General features: G+C 37.3%; 1 protein-coding gene across 4 annotated transcripts in view; it reads left to right on the top strand.

The window, feature by feature from the left end:
• The window catches only part of LOC128030442 (arf-GAP with SH3 domain, ANK repeat and PH domain-containing protein 1), a 38,568-nt gene that overhangs the window by 7,102 nt on the left and 11,899 nt on the right, over window positions 1-19,567 (top strand). For all 4 annotated transcript variants that reach the window (XM_052618067.1, XM_052618077.1, XM_052618083.1 and 1 more), the window contains 12 exons: window positions 7,944-8,016; window positions 9,923-10,068; window positions 10,162-10,236; window positions 12,141-12,190; window positions 12,383-12,512; window positions 13,454-13,539; window positions 14,350-14,425; window positions 14,757-14,843; window positions 15,759-15,859; window positions 16,349-16,418; window positions 18,260-18,347; window positions 18,517-18,565. In XM_052618067.1, the coding sequence (XP_052474027.1) occupies window positions 7,944-8,016; window positions 9,923-10,068; window positions 10,162-10,236; window positions 12,141-12,190; window positions 12,383-12,512; window positions 13,454-13,539; window positions 14,350-14,425; window positions 14,757-14,843; window positions 15,759-15,859; window positions 16,349-16,418; window positions 18,260-18,347; window positions 18,517-18,565 (1,031 nt within the window). The remainder of the gene's footprint in view (window positions 1-7,943; window positions 8,017-9,922; window positions 10,069-10,161; window positions 10,237-12,140; window positions 12,191-12,382; window positions 12,513-13,453; window positions 13,540-14,349; window positions 14,426-14,756; window positions 14,844-15,758; window positions 15,860-16,348; window positions 16,419-18,259; window positions 18,348-18,516; window positions 18,566-19,567) is intronic.

Genomic DNA, 19,567 nt, shown 5'->3' with positions numbered 1-19,567 from the left:
TGGCAAAAAAATATATAAAAAAAATGTCCCTAAGTGCTTAAGGGAGAAGTCCCCAGTGACTGATAGTGCAGTTAGTGCTTCATTCGAATAAGAGATGTGCAGTCATATTCTGCACTGCAGCAAAACCCATTCAACTATTGACCGAATTCACTCATTGATTCCAGAGGTGGAGCTTAAAGTAAGGGAACCGTAGACAAAACAGGACAGAAAGTTGGATATTTTATGGTCTTTTGCGTGTAGGATGAGAACAGAATAATCATTTGAATGTTTTGGGTCAAACTTGTCTTCAGTCGTCTTACTGTGTTGATTAAATGCGTCAGTGGAATACCTTAACATCACACTGACGCTCGTGTACACCCACTGCTTAGTCACTCATTCCTGTCTCTAGAACCAAATTAAAATGAATAAAAGATGTCCACCCATCTCACCATTTGCTCATAATATGCTCCACTGTTTGCATTGTTCGCTCCAAGCAAATAAAACAAGGAGTACAAATAGTTTTCTTTTTGATAAATCTCGACTTTTTAGTTTTATTTATTTATTTTCTATTTTTTTATTCTTTTGTCATTTTGGGTACCATTTTGTGTAGTTTTAACTCTGAGCAGAGATTACAACAGTATTAGGAAAAATGATTGCTTTTTATTGATGGCTCTGAAAGCAATGAGAATATTTGCCTGTAAAGCCACACGCTAACAGATCACCATACAAATGTGATTATGATTTTAAATTTTTTTTTTAAAATTATTATTATTGTGGGCATCTAAGGTTAAGCACTTGTTTTGTTTTGTTTTCCTTTTTTTCTTTACACATGTTTATTTTCTGTGTATAATTAGTTCATGCATTATAGTGCCTGCATAGAGTAGTCATGGGAACAACAATAAATCACTCTAGTGACCTATTTTATGGCAGACCTGATCTGCAACCATTGATTTGTGGCCAGATGGGTAATCAGAGGCTTTGCACCACATTTGGTTGCCTTGAAATTCCTGGTGCATGAGATCTATGGGATTGTACAGTTTGATGTTTCGGTGCAGAACAGATTTCCATTTTTCACAGCATTATGTTTTCAGGAGAAGGCTGAGCTGTTAAATCTGCTTCTTTTGATGTGAATTTACATTTATTTATATAGCAGATGCTTTTATCAAAAAAAAACTATGTAATTATCCTCTAGGTGGTCTTTCAATTTAATTCGAATTTAGCCTTGAAGAATGGCTATACTAATTACCTTTTACAAATCGATATAAAGCACGATTACAGCATCGGCACCGACTTGAGTGGTGATAAAGTGTAGCTTCCTTTTTATAACACGGCATTAAATTTGTTAAGTTATATCATTCTGATTTGTCTGTTCTGTGGACAATGAATAGATTCAGTTGCTCATTTCCGTTTGGACTGCCACTTGACGCTTGTTTACTCCAAGAAAGAAAACTACACTAGCGTCCACACCAATGCACAATAATGTTATGTTTATTATAAGCACATGCTGCAGTTATGTCATCTGCTGTTTTAAAAGTCAGGTGCATTCTGATTGGCTCTCAGTGTTTTTATCATTCATCAGCTGGAAAAAAATCATATATATCAACGATATCAATCATCTTTGTCATTATTGTTGTGGTGTGGACTATTCTTATAGAGTTAGAACCATTATTAAAAAATCAACAACTTCATTACGGTTGTCATTATGGTTGTCCTTGGTGTGAAAGGACCTATAGCATTGTTGCAGCTTGCAAAACACATAAAGAGGTAGTCAAAGCAGTTTTACAGACATTGATTCAAAATGTAAAATAAATGTCAACATCTTAGACTACACTGAGCGTTTAGCTGGTGGTTATGTCATTATCAGTCAGAAGTAGCAGTCTGTGATTACTGAACAGCGGCTGCTTAGTGTTAGTCAGCAGAATAATAGTGCTGCTCCTGTTGGCTCTGGCTCTGCTGCTGTGTGATTGTGCTGTGTGTCTGTCATTTGAGAACTGTCCCGGGCCGAGCTCAGCGGGATGTGCATGCAGCAGCTGAGGGAGAGACAGCATGCCGCGCCTCGTGACCTTGCGTTGAGGTCACCAGACGCACTCTCAAGCATGGACATAGTCTTCTTTACCAGCCTTCCGGGTTAACTGAACACCTCACCTCAGACTGTCACCACTAATGCATAAAATATATAGAAGACCATTTTAGTTTTAGATTAAATAACTTATTTCAAAGTATATTAATAAAGCATTTGTTTTAAATGTTAATAATATTTCACAATGTTACTGTATGCTTGGTCAAATTAATGCAGCCAGTGTTTGGCAAAAACATGAAAACGTCTCTTGAATGATGCATGGTGGGATTTACAAAAATTTACTTGATAGAAGTTTCTTTCATATACTTTAATAAAAAATTTAATCAGATAAAGAAATATTTGATGACATACCATTGAATTCGAAAATAAAAAAACATCAATGTGCAATGATTTTTTTAATAATTCAATTTGACAAAAAATGCATCATTTAATTGTAAAAATATACATCAACTGACATCTCCAGTAGTAATTTACAAAATCTTGAATATGGGCTGGTAATGAATATGTCCTGCACTCCGACATCTGTCAGATTTGAGAGGTTTTAGTTACCCAGTATTTTTCTAAGCGTAGACCCCCAGTCCCACGAGAGCTTCCACCTGGCTCTCTCTGTATGGTCTTTGTGTCAGTGTGTTTACATGTGTGTGTCTGTGTGTTATTAATCAGACTTGGACAGAACATGGAATCCTCAGATCCAAAGGCATACCTAGCATTCTGCGTGAGTATCAGGGGCCCGTCGCCATGGATACGAACCAAAACAGATCACAATTTACACAATGACCTGCATGTTCTTTTCATTTTAGAGCCACAGATTGAAATCAGTGCCAGCGCTGGAGTGGTGCATGCCAGGCCTGTGGATGTTCGGTGGCTTAGCGATCGGGGTGTTGACTTCATGTAGTGTTTCCATTGCGTTTCTCCCGATCATTTGTATCTTTTTATTCCACAGTCATTGTAATAAAAACAGACAGAATAAAGTTGGATCACCCCTTGGCCTGCAGTTCTGACTCATAAACCCCATGAACCGTTGGCCTGAGCTCTTTCCCTTGCCTCTCCACAGTCCCAGTCAAGTCTGCTGGCTTTGGCTTGGCAGCGAGAAGTAATTCCTTAAGGAGTTCATGTTTCTTGTGGCTGATAGCTGGTGCAGGTCTCTCCTGACCTAAATGTGCACATGGCAGTGTGTTCAAGTCCTGGAAAAGTTTTCTAGTAAAAGAGCTTTTTGGCAGGCCGTATCGAGAGTGTCTTTTCTTGCTTGGCAGGCCGGTGTTAGTCTTCTCGATTGGCTATCTTGATAAAGTCCAATATCGATCTGGTTGTTCGTAGTGTGAATTTAATGGATAGTGGTTGCTTTGAGCGGCATTAAAAGTGTATTACAGCACTGTTTTTCCACCAGTATCTTGTTTCTGAGGGACCTACAGCTTCGAGATTTGTCTAGATGACTGGTGTGCGAGGTTAGGTCGTTTCTTCAGTTTATTGTTTCCTTCTTTTTTGCCCCGGCCAAAAACATTATTTGACGGGTTTTGAGATAGTATCATGAAAGGTGGTTTCAATTTAGGCTGGGATTACTGAGCAGTCCAGGAAGAGAGCCAAGGGCTCAGCGATGCCCATCGGTTGAGTGGGTGAACAGAAGGTCATGGTTTGTTGTGGGTATTGTAGTATTAGCACGTTACTGAAGTCTATCCTGCCATAAAGAGGCAAATTGCTTAGTCATGGAACTTTAGGTAAAAATAAAGTAATACTTTATTGAGAGTGTCATGTTGCATTTGTTCTCAAAAGGACAGTTAATTTTCTGTCTGTATAATAACTATAGTGTTGTATTTCATTTTTGGTCTCTCTTCTGGATCCAGATGGTGTTGAACTAACAGAAATGCATACAAATCAAGGAGCTGATTGACCGGAAAGGAAATAGTTCACTAAGAAATGACATTTCTGGCACTGTTTACTCACCTTCATGTCGTTTTGTATGACTTTCCCTCCTCAATGGAACGCAGAAGGTGCTTTTTTTTTTTAGAATATCTGGTCAGCCCTTGTCAGTTTGATGTAAGTGGAATTTTGGCTACTGTATATAAATCTGTACTTGTAAATTATATTATTTAAGGATAATGTCAACTGTATAAAGCAGCTAAATTTGACTTAAGGTGGTTCAATCTCATAAGGTTGAGAGATTATCCAGATCATAATAGTCATAATAGTCACATCAATGTCACAGGCTGAGCTTTACCATCGCTGCAATGTTCTGATTCACTCTTCTGTTCACTGTGGTCATGCCTAATAGTCTACAAGACCATTTGAGGATGTGGTTAGATTGTTGTAATAAGTTGTGTAACGATATTATCCTCTTGGTCATACATCAGAAGACTGATACTTCATGCTTACAGGGTAACTGAAATGGTACATACATTTTCTTTATAAAAAATGCCGTTATTTTTCATCTTTTTATTATTTATTTCTATTCATTAGGAATCCTGTAAAAACAATTTCCTGGTTTCCACAAAAATATTAAACAGCACAACTCTTTTCAACATTGATAATAATAAGAAATGTTTAATAATAAGAATGATTTCTGGAGGATCGTGTGACACTGAAGACATGTGAAAATTTAGCTTTGCTAACACAAAAATAAATGATATTTTAAAACATTAAAATAGAAAATAGGCATTTTACATTTTAATAACATTTCACAATCTTGAATAAATAAAAGTGACTTCTTTCAAAAATGAAAAATTATCGCTATCAAATATTGCCATTGCATGCTGCTAACACATGCAATGTTTAGTTAGACTTTGTGGAAACTGTTTGACAGTTGCCTTTGAAATGTTTGATTGTGGTGCTGTATGCTAAGTGCATTACTGAAAATGATTTTCTGTTTGCTTTTACAAATGATATAATGGTTTGTTAATGCTTATTTCCATTTACAATGTTTCCCGAAGTTCCTTTAAATCCTGGTATATAGCTACAGGATGTTGTAGCTCATAACAATGAAATAACGGGAAATGACCGGGGATAAAAAAAGCTCTGAAGAGTTTTGACCTGGCGAGTCTGTGTCGCTCTGGACCACAGTGGGCAGCCCCTTTTGGTGGACCAATGTCCAAACATAGCTGCAAGAAAATAAGAGAATGGTCTCAGAGGGAAATCATTTATCACATGAGCGGCTCAGAAATACTATTTCATCACCACAGGTTCTTGATCAGTGTGCCACAGCTGTCCAAATGCTCATTATTTCTCTTCCTCTGCGTGCCTTGTGTTCACTGTAGGAGGATTTATAGAAGCACAACTCATCTCTAAACATATAGCAGCACATCAGCCTACAGACTGGATTAGAAATGACTTGTTTCCTGTCAGGGTTTTTCCTGGCAACTCAACCACAATCAGTATAAAATGTGCTGTTTTTGTCATTTTTTCATATTTAAAATGGCTAGATTTGCTGCTAAAGAAAACGGATCCTTTTATTATAAATAAAAAACATGTTTTTCGTAAACAGCAATATGTTTATTTTTCAGGCTATTTTGATGAATAGAAAGCTTATTTAAAAAAATTAAAAACAAAAATAGAAACAACATTTATTTGAAATAGAAACATCTAAAACATCTTTACTGTCACTTTTAATTTAATGAGTCAATTAAATAAGTACTTATTTGCACTGCTAAATGGCATTATTATTATTATTTATTCAGGTAAGAGTAGTATTCATCTATCACTCATGAATAATGATTATTTTAATTACTTCACAATTCATGATAAAGTATGTTAATGCATTCATTTGGTAGTAAATTGATATGTACAGTAGTGGTCGACCGATATATCGGCCGATATTTGGCATATTTTTTAAATATCCGCATCGGCCGATAAGTTTTTCTGCTTGGCCGATGTGTTCGATGCGGGACTTTTATTTTGATGGGGCTGAGAAAGGCAGTGCATGAGTGCACACAGCTGAGCTCATATTCTCCCTCTTGTTTACTGTCGTCATTAATAGTTAAGTTAAGTCTGTATAATAATCAGATAGAACGGTTAAACAAGGGACTTAATGTATACAGGCAAACATTATAATACTTTGTTGTTTGCCGTCAGCATTACGCAAATACGCATTTATCATTTAAAAAAGACTATTAAATGACTAATGAACATTTAATTTCACAAACCTTGCAAACTTAGTCCATTAATATATTGTCAAATTATTACAAATTTCTTAAATATTAATTAAAATATATTGACTTTATATTGGCTATCGGCCCCCCTGCTTTCCAAGGTATTGGCATCGGCTGTCAAAAAAACAATATCGGTCGACCACTAATGTACAGTATCAAAAATCAACAAGGCCTTTGAAAATGTTGAAGACTCCTTTCCCTGTACTTTTTATTTTCAGAGAGCTGTCGTCAATGTTGAGGGATTTGCTTTGAAAACTGTGGCCTTAAGCCCCGTCTTTCTCATTAATCACCATTGCAGGGCTTCTTTAAAGACACATTATTTTTGGGTATGTTTGGGTGTGTGTGTGTGTTTGGGAGGGGTGCGTTTATGTTGGTAGCTGTGGCTGTTAGGACACACATCTGTCAGAGGACTGGTATGCAATGCATTATGAATGGCAAAGCCTGTTGTTCATGTCCAATGAATGCATTGAATCATCTGCTTTCCCATGACTAACAAATTCAATTAGTAAATTTTTTTTTTTTTCCAAAAGTGTTTTTTTTTTTTGCTTATTCCAGTGATAACAAGTTAATTGCTCTGAGTCCGTTTGTCTATATTACGTACACTTGCATAATTTCCCCTTCATCGAAAGAGACGCACATGTGATACAATCAAAGAGGGAGGAGGGACACAAGTTCAAAGCATGTAAAAGAGTAAACCAAAGAATTCACATATTTCCTTTTCCCAGTAGTTCATATATGGTTCCTTTCTTTTAAAGACAGAAACAAATAGGTAAAAGGTCACTGGGCTGCTTGGAGGAAACAGGATTCGTTGACACCCTGTTGTTTACTGTTATGTATCAAAATATTTGAAGAGATTTCCATGAGCTGAGATACTTAGGGTCATGTCCTGTTTACTACGCTCTCAGTTTCACAGCAGTTTTGATTTTTGAAATGATATCCACCCTGTGACAGTGAAGTGCGGTCGAGGGGCTCTCCCCGTTCTCGTGCCGCCGCGGTTGCTAGGAAACTGCATGTCAAGAGTCTGTCACTGATATGATGGCTTGTGTGCTTATTATCCATCAATTTTGCCAATCCAGGCTGTCTTGTCTGAGGATATCTTGCCTAATGGGAAAGTCCTGGCATAGTAGTTAGAGAGTTTGACTCCTAACCCTAGGGTTGTGGGTTCGAATCCCGGGCAGCAATACCATGACTGAGGTGCCCTTGAGCAAGGCATTGAACCCCCTGGGCTCCCTGGGTCCCGCAGCATAAATGGCTGCCCACTGCTCCGGGTGTGTGTTCACGGTGTGTGTGTGTTCACTGCTGTGTGTGTGTGTGTGCACTTTGGATGGGTTAAATGCAGAGCACAAATTCTGAGTATGGGTCACCATACTTGGCTGTTGTTACCGTAACTAAATGTTGATTTAGTTTATTAATTTGCTGAATTATTTTTAATCAGCATAACATTTGATGTTTAAATATTGTGATTCACAAGGGTAAAAGCTGTTATTCTGTTCCTCTAGTTCTAAATTTGGTCTCAGGGAATATCCATGAGTATTGGAAATGCCTCCAAGCCTCTGCATCTCATGTGTTGTTATGGTCCCATTGTGATTATGAGATTCCCAATATTTCTTTGTGCCTCTTGAGGTGTGGCCGTTGATGCAGTTCCTCTGGAATTCAAAGATCATGAATCATAAATGAATCACAGACCTTTTTTAGCTGTGTTTTATAACCATCCTCTTCTCTTCTCTTTTTGTCTGGCTCTCCAGGCCTTGGACCAGGACCGAACAGCTTTACAAAAGGTCAAGAAATCCGTCAAAGCCATCTACAACTCGGGTCAAGGTGAGTTTTGACTCAGCTCTTCAACAGTAATTCTGGAAATATTAAAATATGATAAAAAAAAAAAAAAAGGTCAAACTGATTTTCAACTTGTTTAATTGACAAATTCCTGTTGAAGTACTACTCTAACCAACAATCCTGAAGTGAGAAGTCACTGTTACCATGGAAATGTAATTTTCCATAGCACTTATTTTTCAAGACGTCTTACTACATACAGTCTCTCCCCCATTCCATCTAGGGAAACTAAAATGCTTACATGCCCTCTAGGGTAAATCAGCATGAAAGGTCAGGAAATCCTCCAGACCATCTAATGAGTCTGATATTGTGCTTTGGTTGTGGTTTGGCTCATCCAGGCCCTTCTCTGCCCTTTATCAGCTTGTAACTCAATGTCATTCCTCTCCTATTGGCCAAGCACACAGTCTAGATGCCAAATGTCAGAGCGTGTTTGATCAAGGCTTCCTAATGCCTAATATTTACACTCGGGCATCTCTGGTGGTTCTGAAATTGACAAAGACGTTGACATATGCAAGGTTGGGATCTGGGTTAGAGACTGAGAACCAAAGAGTGTGTGGATAGAAGTATATTTAGCACTCTAAAACAGGACAGACAAATGTGTTCTGCTGCTGTGTGACCTAGAGATGGGTCACATTGGATGACTAGACTATAAAATGATAAAAAAAAACCTACAAAAGATGATAAAAGCAGTGCTACAGCGGCATGCAGATGGACGTCTTTGGGCCTTGTGCTGTTTGATCAGCAACCTTGTTATGAGTTTATTATAATTAAAGGGTCAACCTTTTAACACACAAACAAATCTTTAGAACTGCATTTGACTGAGGCCAAATTATGATTATGACGATGATTATTATTAACAGCAGCAATCCTAACATTGTACTATTTATAATAATTGTATTATTAGAACACCTTTCAGCAATAGTAAATGCTTTTTGTGTTATTTCTAGTATAAAATATATACATATATAATATCTGTCCAGTCTTTTGAGTGGAAGTGCATGCATTTGGGTGAGATTGGTAAGCTCATTCTGAACATGACTGGGTCTACATGTGGGGATTTAAAGTGATGTTTTTATGTACGAGTATGACTTCCTCTTGTGAGCCGCAGTGCTTGATTGGCTGACCTCTGTATGACCTCAGTAATCCTTGGAGAGCGCTCGTCCTCTGAACCTCTTCGGCAATGCAGAGACATCCCTCTCATGATTCAGCCAATGCCAGCAGAATGTCTCTTGTTGGGTTTGTGAATGCAATCACACCAGCTCCAGCTGAATGCAGCCGCTCCTGACGCACATCACTCTGCTCCTGATGTCTTCCTGAAGTGGAAAGTGTGGAATGATGTCTTCCTGAAGTGGAAAGTGTGGAATGATGTCTTCCTGAAGTGGAAGTTGTGTGTTGCATGTTGTGCTACCGAGTATAGAGCATTACTGACAGAGAGGATGTAAACCGGCTGTGTCCCGCTGTGTTATCGACTCTTTGCTGTGTGCGTTGCAGGTGGCCTCTGTGTCACGATCCTGTTTAATCAGATGTGACTGTATAGTAAGCACTCTAATCGGCTCCTGATGATTAATACCTGAGCGCTCGACACTTGGCGTGGGGCTTTTATTCTATGTTGAACTGAATTTGCTCGTGTTTAGATCTGTCTGCGACCTTTTAATTCATCTGTGACATGCACAATCTGCTTCAGAAATATCGACAGTTAAATTAATTTATGTTTTTAATCTAATGGCTTATATTGTATGTAATTGTATGTAATTAATGAAAGGTGCTATACAAATAATAATTTTTGCAATTCCGTTGGTGATTGGTCCATACACTACACACTCACCTTTAAATGTTATTAAAAGTATATTCCAATCCTATAATAATATGCATGATTTGTTCTTATTCTCTACAGAGCATGTGCAGAATGAAGAGATCTATGGGCAGACACTGGACAAGTTTGGCAGCAACTTCATCAGCAGAGATAACTCTGATCTGGGGACAGCCTTCATCAAGTTCTCCGGCCTTATCAAGGAACTGGCCGCTCTCCTCAAGAACCTAGTGAGGGCTTTTATTTAGTTTTATTCTGTATTATTTTCTAAGTCTTTATTTTAGTTCAAGATTAATGATCTCTGGACTGGTTCTCCTCCTCAGCTCCAGAGTCTCAGTCACAATGTCATCTTCACCCTGGACTCTCTGCTCAAAGGAGATCTGAAGGGAGTGAAGGGGGTAAGATTAACATCCCTTTAGTCTCTGGACTAAACTGATTGGAAAGGCCCCCTCTGAGAAACACCCTGATTTACTGCTCCATATACCTGCCTTAAATGAATCCCACTGGACCAAGAAACAAACACTGTAAATCTGGTTGGAGTTAAATTACAGGGTTCTCCACGCCACTGTCCTCTATGAAGCATAGTGCTGAAGGAATGGCCACTGTTAGCGCTAGTAAACAGTGCTGGAGCGTTTAAAGCCGTCTGACTCAGTTGGTTTGAAGAGTTTACTGGTTGACTGGGTAAAGAGCTCAGACATCAGACTGACCATTCCTGTCAGCTGCTTGTTGATGTCTCAGGCTTGAATGCAAACATGTAGTGACTGTGAAAATGACTTCCACTAAGTGTAGGGCTGCCTCAGGCTGAGCGGTTTTGGAAAGGCTGTCTGATTGTTTTCACTTTAGCATGACCCAGGCTAAGAGCCTCTGCAGCATCAGCTGAATTTCTAAATGGAAGTGATGAGGCTTCACTTTTTTTTGCTCAGTAGACGGAGGATACATACCTACCAGCCCCCTTTCTTTCTCTCTTACTCTCTTATCTCGCTCATACTTTGTCCCTCTCTTTCTTTCACCCTCTTACTCAGCGAAAACGAAACCCTTCTCTAAAGTCCTTATTGACAGAGGCAGAGGCGTTTGAAGGGTATAAGTGCAGTCCCTGGAGGACATTATCAGCTCTCTCTCAAATCTTTCTCGCACTGGACGCACAGATGCTTCATAAACCATTAAAATGCACCTACACCAATTCCTTTATGTGTTCCTCAGAGAGTGAGTATGAGGAAATGGAGACAAAACACAAAATTACTGCAGAACTCAATATAGTGGATATAGTGTTATACATACACACACACACACACACACTCTCACACATTCTTTCACAAACACGTTTATATGTGAGTGTTTGTATGTGTGTATATATATATATATATATATATATATATATATATATATATATATATATATATATATATATACACACACACGTAAAATTTAATATATAAAAAATATATAAAATAAAAAATTAAATTAAATTAAATACATAAAATTTATTTAAATAAAATAAAAGAATATATATTTTAATATACATATATTTTATTTAATATATATATATATTTTTTTTATTTATTAAAATATATATATATATTTTATTTTAATATATAAAAAATCTATATATAAAAAAAAAAAATATATATATGTATATATATATATATATACACACACACATGTAAAATTTAATATAAAAAAATGTAAATCTAAATTTACTGTGCGTTCAGTTTTTACATTTTCAAAATTTACTTCCAGCTTCATTTGATGTGTAAAACAGCATAATAGATGGGAACTCTTAAAACTAGAAACATGAATGACAAACTGCATAAAAGTTCAGAACAGCACCGAGGGAGATCTCTTAATGCCCAGAGTTATATGTAGAAGCATAAACCGCTGTAAGCTTCTGGATTCTGCTTCAGCTTTATGGATATATTCATGCCATAAACAAATTTATGCTTATGCATATGCTCTTTCTATACCTCAAAAAGGACTTAGCCAAAACATCTGTGTGTTTCATGATCAATTATAATTTGAGTAGATGAACATTTGGGTAGTAGCAAAGTGAATAATGTCATTAAGTCCAGAGAATCGCTTTCTGAGAGCGGGAAAATCTAATCAAGCTGTTGCATTACTACAGTGCGTATCAATCACTACTAAACATTTCTGAAGTAAGTTTTTAGAATAGATCTCTTAAAATGTGGATGATTTCTTTGATGCTTTATAGTGTATAACAATGTGTTCAGTTTAACAAATGCTCTGTAGCGCTGCACAGTAAACCTAATCGCTTCCTGCACTTTTGATTTTATTTCCTCCAACACAGGATCTTAAAAAGCCTTTCGACAAGGCCTGGAAAGACTACGAGACAAAGTTGTAAGTATCGTTACTGTGTGCTTATATTTTTCTGTCTTAGTATTCAAAACATTGTTAAATGTAGTGATATACAGCTGTTTTATGGCTATGCTCAGATACAACAATATGTCATCATCATAGAGAAAGTGCTACTTGCTGTAACCTCTAACTGAAATGAAGCTTGTTGTTTCTCTGTCGTCATTTTGATTGTAGCACAAAGATCGAGAAGGAGAAGAGGGAACATGCCAAGCAGCACGGCATGATCCGTACAGAGATCACCGGCGCAGAGATCGCAGAAGAGATGGAGAAAGAGCGGAGGATCTTTCAGCTGCAGATGTGTGAGGTGTGTGGGCTTGTGAAAATGAATACTGTCTGTCTCTTTATTCCTCGTTCCTTCCAAGAATAATAAACATGATGGTAGTTTGGATTGCTCAGCAACTTCAGTTTGTCTCTTTTTTTATTCTGCCATGATATCTTCTCTCACTTGTGGTGTTGTGAAAGGCCAGGAGATTTTCAGCTGCATTCCTAATACACTCAGAAGCTCTGGAGCAAGTTTTGAAGTGGCGGCTCGAGACATCATGGCATAGCAGTGTTGTGAATATAATGAATATTAATTAGACTTTTCTGAAGTTGCTAGGTAACATTGCTGAACTATCCATTCACATAACCTGATTAATATTCATGAGTCAAACAACAGTAGGCTTTGTATATTCAGGTGCAGAATATGCAGCATAGACATACTAGGATATCAGTCCAGCGTTATGTTTAACATAATTTTACATGACATTTTGCTGTTTTATATATATGTTTTATACATTTCTTATACACACATATATCTCCAAGCTGAATTGATCTAGAGATCAGGTCTGCAGTAGAGCATTTGGTAATTTTCAAGATAGCACAAAAATTATATCAACAATTTAATGCTGAATTACGAAGTGCAAACCATTTAATCATCAATATATAACAAAATAGGTTCCAGTGGCCACATCAATCAAATAAAACAGCTTTTAATGCAATTGGATTATATAAGCAAAGCAATACACAGATAAGCTTATAATAGAAGCAAAAAAGCATATATTATAATAACAGTTGATGCAGCCTAAAGTGGTCCGCTCTATTTTATATATCTGTTTTATACCAGAAGTGTTAGGGTAGAGCATTTAAACACAATTCTTTACTTTAACCACTTCAAATCATGTCTGTGTGTGTGTTTAGAAGCGTGCAGTGTCATTGTATTTTTCTATTAACACAAGTGTCTTTATTGTTTATGGTTCCCAACAGTACCTGATCAAAGTGAATGAGATTAAGACTAAGAAGGGAGTGGATCTCCTGCAGAATCTCATCAAGTATTATCACGCACAGTGCAAGTGAGTGTCTTCGATTCCTGTAATTCCTAAAGAATTCCTAAGAATATTCTCCTAGATTAGTTCATTATCAGAATTTATGGTGTGAAGTAGAGATATATTATATTCAAAGAGTTTAAAATTGCACACAGTTATTAAATGTACTCTACCGTTCAAAGGTTTGGGGTTGGTAAAAGTTTTTTTTTTTTAAAGTGACAGTAAAGGCATTTATAATGTTACAGAAGTATTCAATTTCAAGTAATTGTTCAAAAAACAATATATTAAAATATAAAACAGTTAATTAAAGTTTAATAATATTTCACTATATTACTATTTTTTTATCAAATAAATGCAGGCTTTGATGAGCTTATTTCAGAAACATTCCAAAAATATAAAAGTATGAAGAAGTATCATACAGCTCCGGGTATGCACATACAGTAATGATAAGTTTGTCCTCCATTGTTGTTTCTGATTTTCCCTCCGCTCGCTACTTCGTAATCACGTCACTACAAGAGCAAGCTCCTGATTGGTTAACGTGGCGCGAAATTTCGCCAGAGTTCAGATTTTTCAACTTGCGCGTTTCATGCGAACATCACGTTTTGCGCATCAAAACGCTCGAAACGCTCAATTCGCGCCACCTCATTCGCGCGAAATGGCCGCATGTTGTCTATTCACGCTTTGCATTGACTTAACATTGAAATCACTCGCTCCAGACGCACTATTCGTGTCTGGTGAACTCACCAGTACTGACCCCAAACTAGTCAACAGTAGCACATGTAGTGTTGAACGAACACCTTGCAACCTTTCATTTGTTCTTCTTGTGCTTTCTCTCAGTTTTTTCCAGGACGGCTTGAAAACCGCTGACAAGTTGAAGCAGTATATCGAGAAATTAGCAGCTGATCTTTATAATGTTAGTTAATCTTTAATTATTTTTGCTGTTTTGTTTTGTTGTTAGTTCTGTTATTATTATGCATCTCTACTTGTGAGAACATTGCAATTATATTATGTATGCGATCATGAGACAAGCATAATTAATATATGTGTCTAAGAAACATGTGAAATATGATCTCATATTCAGACAGATAAAGTATTACTCAAAACAACTGTTCCTTTTGAACAAGTAATAAAGGTTCACCAGCAGTGCCTTCTGAAGAGAGTGTTTACCACTATGAAAAAGTAGGTGTTTGTTTTATATTGTTTATTTCGCCCCATATTTTAACACAGTCAGTTTGTATTGTCAGATAAAACAGACCCAGGACGAAGAGAAAAAACAGCTCACAGCTCTCAGAGACCTCATTAAATCGTCTTTACAACTGGACCAGAAAGAGGTAGGTACACCAGCGATTGATTTATCCTCTGCCTTTAATCCACAATGGCTTGATGAGGGCTTTTTGTCTTTGATTTAGTGATGACAAAGGGTAACTTACCAGAGTAGTGTCAATTCCTTCTATAAACGTATGCACCAATGTATTTACATGCTGTACTTGACATTATAGATACGATTAAAGATGTGAATTGGCTTTTCATGTCCAGTTGTCATGACTTTTATCGCCTCTGTGAAACATGTGAAGTAGGTTTTCAGTGTTTGCATGCAAGTGCACACATTCTCATGAGAGACAGGAAACATGGACACGCGGGTCAGGCAGTGACAACACAAGCTCTTTTGTAGAGCCCAGCGTTTGATCTCTTATGTGTTTTGTTTGGAGTTGATGTCCATTTGGTCTCGATTGAATAACAATGTTCTGTGTTGTATTATCCTCGAACGTGGCTGTGAATATTGTAACGTTAGGCTCGCTCTTATTTTTATTCTATGCACACTGCAAAAATAATAATCTGACATCTGCATTTCTGACTCCTCTCCTCCTTTTTCATTTTCACTGCCTTCCAACTGAAGTCTAGGAGAGTAAGTTCATAAAAGTTACATTTAATGTTGCCTGACTGTTTTTCCCAATTTGTTACACATACCATATAGTGGTTACAGTAGGTGCTAGAATAAAATGTTAAACTTTTTTTTTTTCTCAATTTTACATTACAACGTTTAAACATTATTTGTTTAAGATCAAAAAACGTTCCTCTTGGTTTTAAGGAAAAATAAAAATCCCAGATTTTTTTAATGTAGTTTCAGACTTTTGGTCTCGTTGTTGTTGTTGTTTTCTTTTTATAATTTTTTTTTTTTACCCAATCTATAATTGTGTGATACCTTTATTGATTAGATTGTGAATGTTTTTTGTGATGATGTGCAGGATTCCCAGAGCAAACAGAGCGGTTACAGTATGCACCAGCTGCAGGGCAATAAGGAGTTTGGCAGTGAGAAGAAGGGCTATCTGTTTAAGAAGAGTGACGGGTGAGCTCACAGTTTGACCGGAAATGTAGTCTGATGTTGTTTTTAAATATTCTGTGTAGTGTCACTTATTTCCCCCTCTTTAAGTGCAGAAAATTGCTGTATAAATGTAATTAATTATTATTATTAATAGCCTCTTAATTGTGCCTAAAGGAATTGGCTACTCTGTAACTAATTGATTCAGTATTATCACATTGCTTCTGAACACTGCTTTCTCAGGCTCTAAAGTTTCAAGACAGCCAAATGAACACAATATAAATTACATAAGACACAAAATAAAAAATAATTTGTGCTAATTTGTTAGAAATGATTTACAGATTCATATACTTTACACTACCATTTGAAAGTTTCAGCAAGGACACAGCATTGAACAAGAGAGAAAATAAAGACATAACTGCAGTTTATTTGAAATAGAAACACACTGTTTTCAACACTCAAAATAATAATCATCTTAGAGATGCGAAGGAAGAATATTATCATTTTCTTTCTCAGGATCCGTAAGGTGTGGCAGAGGAGGAAGTGCTCGGTGAAAAATGGCATTCTCACGATCTCCCATGCCACAGTGAGTACTACACTACTCAGAGTAATGCTGCAAGATATGTGTTCGGTGGCTAGCTTACAGAATTTGCTGATATTTGCATTAAAATGATGATGATGGTTTCATTATAGTACTACTTTACCTTTGACAGAAGGTATTATTTTTTAAGCCTGATTTTTTTTTAATTATAGCTGTAGCTTTCAAACTGTTGTATATAAACAGTGAAGCAACACAGCTACCACAGTTGAATAATCTCAAGGCTTTTCGTTTCCTTATTGTAGCACTCAAAACTCTCACTCGCTGTGTAAAGGTGAACGTGGGGGGGGGGGTAGCGCTGCCCAGTTACCATAGAAACATGCACCCCGTGTGATCTGATTCATACACTAATGATATTAGCACGAACGAGACCCAGCATGCTCCGGGCCCCAGGTGGTCTATGAGTTTCCTTGTGCAATCTGCTGTTAGGACGCTGTTGCTCAGCAGATGCCGTGTGGAGTGAATGCATTTTGCTCTCCAGACGCTGTGGCAATGTGCTCATGTTCCTGTCTGATAGCATTTTAATGTGAAGAACTTTTCTGCCATCACGTCTGTGCGTTTCATCAGCATAAAAGTGCTCCTGCAGTGCTGGCATTTCTGTTTAGCCACCTATTTAATCTCTATTTAGTCACCTTGGGTTTTACTCAATGAATTTTCTTATTATTATTAATTATTCAGTAACAGAACAGTGAGTCATCATTGTTGTTGCATCAATAGTGTTCCTGTAGCTCAACTGGTAGAGCATTGTGCTTATCAAGCGCAAGGTTGGGGGTTCATACCCAGGGAACACATGATAGTACAAAATTGTTAGCCTGAATGTACTATAAGTAGCTTTGGATAAAAGCGTCTGCTAAATGCATAAATCTAAATCTAATATTGCACATTATACTGAATTTATTGAATGTTAATACTGAAATAGTTGATCCTGTATTGAATTTAAATCCAATTACTTGTTATTTCTTAACAAGTGAGAAACATTTTGCTTGTATCTGAAGTATGATTTCTGCAATACTGCTCAGTATTTCTTCATAGCTGTTATTGTTCCCAATATGGAGCTATAGCTATCAGTTTTATCACATTACATCCAGCTTATGATTGTCCCTAGAGCATTTTGTAGGTTTTATTCTTTTTTTCAGCAAAACATTCTCAGATTTGAGTTAGATATAAAAAAAAACAAAAAAAACATTGAGAACACGAGTGATTCTTAAAGGTTTGTTTAATTGAATTTTGTTGCAGCATTATGTTTTATAGAATATTCATCAATTAATAAGTCGGGCAACAATTTATTTACATTTTTTGCCCTGCCAATATTTTCACTGTTTTCACTGCTCACTTTTTTATAAAAAATAAAAAAAAACATATATATCAAATGTCAACTTTACCTTGGATTTGTTTCTTCTTTAAATAAAAAAGTTAAAATATGCATAGTATTATAATGATATACTAAAACTGTTCAAATTAATACAATGGAGACACCCTTGAGATAACCTGTAGAAAAAAAAAACATCTTAAACATGCAGAATAACATAAGTGGACATTGAACAATTAATTGCCACTTTGAACGATTATGTAATTGTGGCATCCATAATTGTAATTGTGATTAGAAATTTGATTAATTGTGTAGCCCTACTAACTTATGCTTCCAAGTCTCTCTTCCTATTTTGACAAAGCCTCATGTTTCTTAGCCAGGTAAATGCCTTCACCTTGATGACATATTTGGCCTTAAAGGGCAATGACCAGTCCAGCGACTCTCAGTCTTCATTGCCGAGCCTGGCAGAGCTCTGTTATGTCTGTCTGCAGGTCATTTACTGTAATTCTGCTCTGTCCAGTCCAACAGGCAGCCGGTGAGACTGAATCTGCTGACCTGCCAGGTTAAACCCAGCGGAGAGGATAAGAAGTGCTTTGACCTTATCTCCCGTGAGTGGCTACACACTTCCCCCACCAAACTTTTCAGAGTACTTTTTTTATCCATAGCAAAGGCCTCTAGAAGTCGAACTCCATTACTCAGGCAGAGTGCAGTGTTCAGGGACTAAAGGGCAATTCACTTCTTTCCCCTAGTAATCGGTCTGCTTCTGTCCCCCTGCAGATAATCGAACATATCATTTCCAGGCAGAGGATGAGCAGGAGTTTGTGATGTAAGTGTGAATGTGTGAGATGGAGAGTTCATACCATCTGTTATTTCTCTGTTTTCATGCTCATGAGTGAGAACAAGATGCGCGTGTATGAGTGTTTCTGCTTGTTAATGAGATTAATGTGTGTTTGTGTATATTTCATCCTCGGCTGGCCTATATTTTTTTTTTATGCAGACATTTATTCATATACATTATAGTCTAAGAGTAAAGTAAAAGCCAGTAAATCCAGGGGGAAGTTGTGGCCTAGTGATTAGAGAGTTTGACTCCTAACCCTAGGGTTGTGGGTTCGAGTCTCAGGCCAGCAATACCACAACTTAGATGCCCTTGAGCAAGGCACTGAACCCCAAACTGCTCCTCGGGCGCCGCAGCATAAATGGCTGCCCACTGCTCTGGGTGTGTGTGTGTGTGCGCGTGCTTTGGATGGGTTAAATACAGAGCACAAATTCTGAGTATGGGTCACCATACTTGGCTGAATGTCACTACACGTCATTGTATGAAAAATCATTGTGAATATTTGTGAATATGCAGTATACACTCACTGGCCACTTTATGAGGTACACCTTCCTAGTACAGGGCTGGACCTCCTTTTGCCTTCAGAACTACTATTAATTCTTTGCGGCATAGATTCAACAAGGTGTTGGAAACATTCCATTATTTGGTCCATATTGGCATGATAGCATCATCGTTCATTTGCAGCAGATTTGTTGGCTGCACATCCATGATGTGAATCTACCGTTCCACCACATCCCAAAGCTGCTCATTGGATTTAGATCTGGTGACTGTGGAGGCCATTTGAGTAAAGTGAACTCACTGTCATGTTTAAGAAACCAGTCTGAGATGATTTGGGTTTTGTGACATCCTGGAAGTAGCCATCAGAAGCTGGGTACACTGTAGTCATAAAGGGATGGACCTGGTCAGCAACAGTACTCAGGTAGGCTGTGGCGTTTAAACGATGCTCAATTAGTATTAAGGTGCCAAAAGTGTGCCAAGAAAATATCCCCCACG

The sequence above is a fragment of the Carassius gibelio genome, chromosome A2 (assembly GCF_023724105.1).
Source record: "Carassius gibelio isolate Cgi1373 ecotype wild population from Czech Republic chromosome A2, carGib1.2-hapl.c, whole genome shotgun sequence".
In the NCBI taxonomy this organism is placed as follows: Eukaryota; Metazoa; Chordata; class Actinopteri; order Cypriniformes; family Cyprinidae; genus Carassius; species Carassius gibelio.
Note: the sequence above shows the minus strand (reverse complement) of the source record. Positions and strands in the feature narration are given on the sequence as shown.